Below are 5,781 nucleotides of genomic sequence, written 5' to 3'. Positions count from 1 at the left end.
TGCCACTGGTCATGTGCTAGGCACGCCGCTTCTTTAATGTGGATAATGACCAATGTTGAGTTATCGTATTGTTGAGGTGCCTTGCCGGAGCAAGAGATGGGAGACCCAATATTCTCAACATCTAAGATGACATCCCTTCTTTTGGCTTGATCGCTAGGAGCCATGCCTCCTGCATTGGGAACCGCCTTAATGCTACCATTATCACTCTTAGTAATCGACACGTAAGGTTCGATCAAGTCCTTGTTTGTATGTCTATGTGTCACGTCCACCAGAGGCGCCATTCTTGGGATTTGTTCCTCCAATGGTGAGCTAAAGGAGTGAAAATGGCTCGCCACTGTGCTTTCCCCTCCCTTGACAATAGATTCCAGTGAGTGGTTTGATCCATTCAGGTTGGAGAATTTTGTTTTAGAAGCTCTAGTAGATGTGGCTGGATATGCGCAAGGTATTCCATCCCAACCTTCTCCAATGCTCCATTGTGCATGAATTCAGTGTGCTCATGTCTAGTACGAGCACAGAATCAGCAAAATCTTGACATTCTTTTTCTTTCTTTTTTCTTATATTAGAATAGTTCTATTTTAGAATGTTCAATAACTGAAAAAAAAAATTGGTACATAATTGTCTATTCCAAATATATACATATACATATACATAGACGAAAAGAGATTATTTAGTTGCTTAATTAACTGGAATAATATTAAAGTACTGAAAACAACTAATGAATAATGTAAACAGAAAACTAATAAGTAGGAGATAACATATATTATCATGTATTCATTTTTCCTACTCAGTCTCGGCTTTCTGTTTCTTACTCTTGTTTTTCTCTCATCACTTAAGTTTGGTTTTCCCTATTGGAGGAATATGTAGATTCTATTTTCTTACTTGGTTTTGAATTTTAAATTACGATTCTAAATCATTTTTTTAAACTCAGTAGGATTTTGTTTTCCTAAACCAATTCGGTTTTGATTTTAATTTTTTAGTTTTTGACTTCGACTTGAATTTATACTTTTAAATCTCTAAACCTCGTTAAACTAGGGATTCATATCTTCCCTGAAATTTCATAATCAATCATAATTAGAGCTCGGCTTAGCTAGCATTTAGAAATATATTGAATTCAAAATCTGACTAGTAGATCTCAACCTTATGGATAGAATAATTGATTTTTAAGCTGTTAGATTTTCAATGTAAAGTATAAAGAAATACAAGTGTATGCATACACAAATGTATGTAAATGTGCGACTATGTATATATGTATACACCGGTATTGTATATATATATTTCTGTTATATCAAAACTGGACATGACCGAGATAAGTCTAGGGTTTCTATACTTTGATTTTAAATCTCGTTCATATTCGGCTCAAAATTTTAAGCTAAATGAGTTGCTCGCAAACAATAACCTAGATTTACAACTCTAGTCACAAATGGCTTTTTTTTTCCTTTGTCAGGTTTTGATATCGTTATTTGGAGAGCTCGATGTTGATGCTGTGGTTAGGCTCATGGTGGATGGAATCACCTCTTGATCTTCCTTTTTCTATGAAAATCTAGAGAAGTGCATCTTCTCAGCTGATAGAGGAATGGTCATATTCTTGAGAAACCTTAATCGTTCTATATATCAAGCTTGTTTCTTTTAGATCCTTAAATAAAATATCAGTTCACTTGCAATTCTATTTAAAGAGAAAAAAAAAAGGAAACTTTGAATGTCAATGTAGCAATGCTCCAATGCCAATATCTTGAAAAGATAACAGAATCAGTTAACAAGTACAACACTCAGATCGATCTCTTCTTTCCCACTAATCCACAAGCAATTAAGTCACCAATGCCAATAAAGCCAAATAGATTTCCAATCCATCCTTCCTATACATCCCTAGTCAAAAGTATAAATTAACTAATGTCTCTTAGTACTTGTATGCCAATGCATTAGTCAACATCCTCCATTATTCTTTCACCTTTTTTTTTTCCCTACGGCATGGGTCCAATCTCAAATATAATAATAAGATTAGCTTCTCAGTTGCATGTTATTGTGTTGGTCTGGGAACAAGATATCCAGCTTGGTCACATGGACTTTCTAGGGCTCTGGCTGGAATCCACCATCTCTGCCTAGTGATTGCAGACATGAGAAGAGAAGTTAATAGAGAACAATGGGATCATGCCAACTACCATAGCTCTGGGCCCAACCTTTTGTTGAATTCAACCCTAACCACTACCAATTGGACCAGCCTAAAGAGGGCCAAGTGCTCCCAACAAAGGCAAGACTAGCCTTTCTTAGTCCTTGCAATCCATGTGCAATTTGGAGGTGAAAGAAACCAAGAACAACAGTGAGTTTTTCGCCGTTCAAGGTCTGTACACCAAATAATGTACCTCGGGATAGTTGAGGCGATTGGGGTTTAGTTTTAGTTGTTTTGGAAGAGTCTATATAAACTGGTATCGAAATCTACAATTTTAAGACCGTAAAAGCCGTTAACATGGTCAAGTATTCGGGGTATCTTTAGCAGAATGCCAAGCTTGATATGTTTTTCAGTAAAACTATCAACGACTTCCAATGAGATAAAATCACTTACTGTGACGGTATGTTATATGGAATAGCATATGTGGCACCTATATTTAAGGATAAATTACACTTTATTTCTATATAGTTTTACCCAATTCTATTTTACTCTAAATGTACTTTGAACTTAAATACTTAACCCCTCTCGTTGTTTAAACCAAGTTGCGAATAAATGTTAAATTTTTCATCCAAAACTAGCTATGCAAATACTACAATCAATGTAGTTCATCCCCAGCAATTTATTTTGTTCGACATAAACAAGTTGCTAAATAAATAAAATACCTCTATCATAATTAAGTCTATGTACATCCCTCTTAACTATTGGCAGAAAGTTACAATTTGAAGCAGATTATTGAAGAGTTAAAGTTGCTTCAATTTCAAATGCACATGAGGAATCAGAATTAGGCCAAGCCATATGAGATTTAAAACTGTAATTTGACTATATATAATTATGAAACAAATATTTTTTAGGTACATTCTTTTGTGCACAAACCCACTTAGCCACTTAGACACTGGAGAAACACTATTGGGTAGCAGAATCTGATGCAGTCTTGCAGTGAATTCATGATCATCAGAGTCAGCAAACCAAAGCAACCTGACAAAGAGCACATGCAGTCATGGAAAGATGGGGGAGGCGTTTGATTTATTTTTATTTTGCCATGGGATTCCCATATTGGAATCTGACAGCTTCTTGGGCATCTTACTACATTCAGGTGTAGCAAACATTGTTTGACATTTTCTGGGACCAGTGATAGGGGAATACAATGGGAGAGCTGACAACAATATTGTGTGCCATAGAATAATTAATTGGGGCCTCGTTCATTTTAAGAATAAAATTAATTTTAGAATAATTATATTTCTTTGTTATACTTAAAATGAGGTCTTTATTTTAAGTGTAACCATTCTTATATTTTAAAATAATAATGTAATAATTATTTTTGATATGATATAAAATAAAATAAAAAGAAAAAAAAATATTTTTTTATAAAATTATTATAAATGCTTTTTAATTTGATATAAAGTAGATTGATGTTTAGCTTATTATTTTAGAATAAGAAGTTGAATTCTGAAATAAAAAAAATATATATATTCCTGAAATGAACCGGGCTAAAGAAATATTAGAGGCTAGTAGTTAGTTAGTCTTTGTTCGTAAGGATTAAAAAAGAGCAAACCAAAGGTGGTGTCAGTATTTGAAGCTATTTATATTCATCCTAACCATCCGGTTGGCACTTTTAAATTGTCAACTGAAGAAAGGGTAGAAATGTTAAATTTCAAAGTCAAAACTATTGTAATCATTAAAGATTTGAGTCTGAGAAATACTTATAGGTTTCTATTTTTCAAAAGTAAAACTGGAATAATGGATAGGATAATTAGGACATCATGCTGATGTGCATCCAATCTGGCATCGTTCATCTTGTCCCTTGCTTCAAAGACCAGCTGTACAAAGTTATCTAATTCCATCTTTGAAATCTGGAGCCCACCTCCATTTTCCCATGTGCTCTCCACCATTTCCTCTCTCTCTCTCTCTCTCTCTCTCTCTCTCTCTCTCTCTCTCTCTCTCTCTCTCTCTAACAGTTCATCACCACCTTATCTTCCATGGAGAAACTAATCTTCATCCCTTTTGTCTATCTATTAGGATGTTGCAAATTGGAATGCAAGCAAAGGTGCTGTAAAAGATTGCAAGCATAACAAACCTTTCAAATTAATTCTCTCGGACTGTAGAATTTGCTACAAATGACATGAAATGAAAAAAGAAGAAGAAGAAGAAGAAGAAGAAATAGGAAAAAAATTATTCGGATCATTCTAACTTCCAAGCATAAAGAAACAAGCCGAATCCTGACGACCCACCTACATTCGCGTCGCTGGCTTCGATCAAACTCAACAGCGAAGTAGACGTCGACGACGAAGAACCGATCGGCGGCAGCGGCTTGAAGATGAATAATGCGTGCCTTAATCCGGGGCTAAAGAGCCAGTCATAAACGTCCCAATACACATCTACTCTCTCTTTCCCGATGGTGATCGTTTGATTCCCTCTGAACTTCCATTGAAGATGCTTCACGCTGATAAAAGAATGCCCATCGATCTTTATCACCATCTCCGGATCAGTGTTATGATCTCCAATGCTACTACACTCGATGGATATATCATGGCTTGTATCCTTCTCGTGGAACTTAGCCTTAGTAGTTGCAAACTTCTTCTTCCCAAAGATATGTTCTTTTCTCAACACCATTATCGCGTCGATGGAAGCCGGCCGCAGCCCTGTTCTCTTATAGGCCTCCTTCTTGAGATCGCCCAGGAGGAGCACCACCTCCTCCTCCGACGCCACGGCGACGAAGAAGCCCGACTGGGGCTCCGGCTCCCGTGAGAATTTCGCGCTTCGCAGGTCCCAAAACACGCCGATCGGCTTGTCGTCGACAACGAACCTCTTCGAGCCGTGCTTCCGCCAGAAGTGCCACGGCCTGAGCTCCACTTTGCAGGTGTTGGCGTTGGAATCAGTGGGCGAATTGCTGGTAGATCCCTCCACTGCAACTGAGAAGCCATGAGCAAGCAAGTCTTTGCACCAGGTGATGGTGATCAATCTACATTGGCCCGCAATCTTGGTCCTGTACACAGTGGTTATGATGGTCTGGCCTGACTTGGCTGAGGAGGAGGAAGAAGGGTCATAGGAGAGCTGCTCACTTGGGAAGAAGCAAGAAGGGATAGGGAATGGGTCTTGCATCTCAAAGTCTTCGTTGAGAATAGGAGAAGGATTGGAAGGTATACATAAGAGAGAGAGAGAGAGAGAGAGAGAGAGAGAGAGAGAGAGAGAGGAAGATATGGACTATTGTCTCTCTATATTGCAACAATTTAATACTAATAATAATAATAAGGGAGAGAGAGAGATTGGAAGATCCAATCATTTTTCTCATAGCTGGGGACAGTAGAGAGAGCACATTAATGAATTTTTTAAGCTCATTGGAGTGAGGAAAAAAAGACTTTAATTCTTGCAGAGTAAAAAGACGATGGGGGGAGCTCTGTAATTAGAACAATTTTTTTTTAACTTCCACTGCTTTTATTTGCTTCAGCTTGGAATTCAGAGCGAGGTAAAATAAGAACATTAGAAATAACACCCTATACTTTAACTATATTACAAATAAGCATCCTATTTATCAAAAATATACAGATTAACACTGTATGTTAAGTTTAATTGGCAAACACCTGAAAAAAAATTATAGTATCTCATCTATTTTAAAAAAT

At 36.9% G+C, this 5,781-nt stretch overlaps 1 protein-coding gene across 1 annotated transcript; it reads right to left on the bottom strand.

Moving 5' to 3' along the window:
- Positions 1-4,221: 4,221 nt before the first annotated feature.
- On the bottom strand, positions 4,222-5,369 carry LOC140802012 (uncharacterized). The gene has a single exon (XM_073157418.1). The coding sequence runs from the start codon at positions 5,261-5,263 to the stop codon at positions 4,343-4,345; it is 921 nt and encodes a 306-aa protein (XP_073013519.1). The 5' UTR covers positions 5,264-5,369; the 3' UTR covers positions 4,222-4,342.
- Between the last annotated feature and the right edge of the window lie 412 nt (positions 5,370-5,781).

This window comes from Typha latifolia, chromosome 15 (assembly GCF_019914945.1).
Source record: "Typha latifolia isolate L0001 chromosome 15, TyphaL0001v2, whole genome shotgun sequence".
In the NCBI taxonomy this organism is placed as follows: Eukaryota; Viridiplantae; Streptophyta; class Magnoliopsida; order Poales; family Typhaceae; genus Typha; species Typha latifolia.
Note: the sequence above shows the minus strand (reverse complement) of the source record. Positions and strands in the feature narration are given on the sequence as shown.

Bases quoted from the DNA above. Each gene is read 5' to 3' on its own strand.
- LOC140802012 (XM_073157418.1), bottom strand. From the start codon at position 5,263: ATGCAAGACCCATTCCCTATCCCTTCTTGCTTCTTCCCAAGTGAGCAG.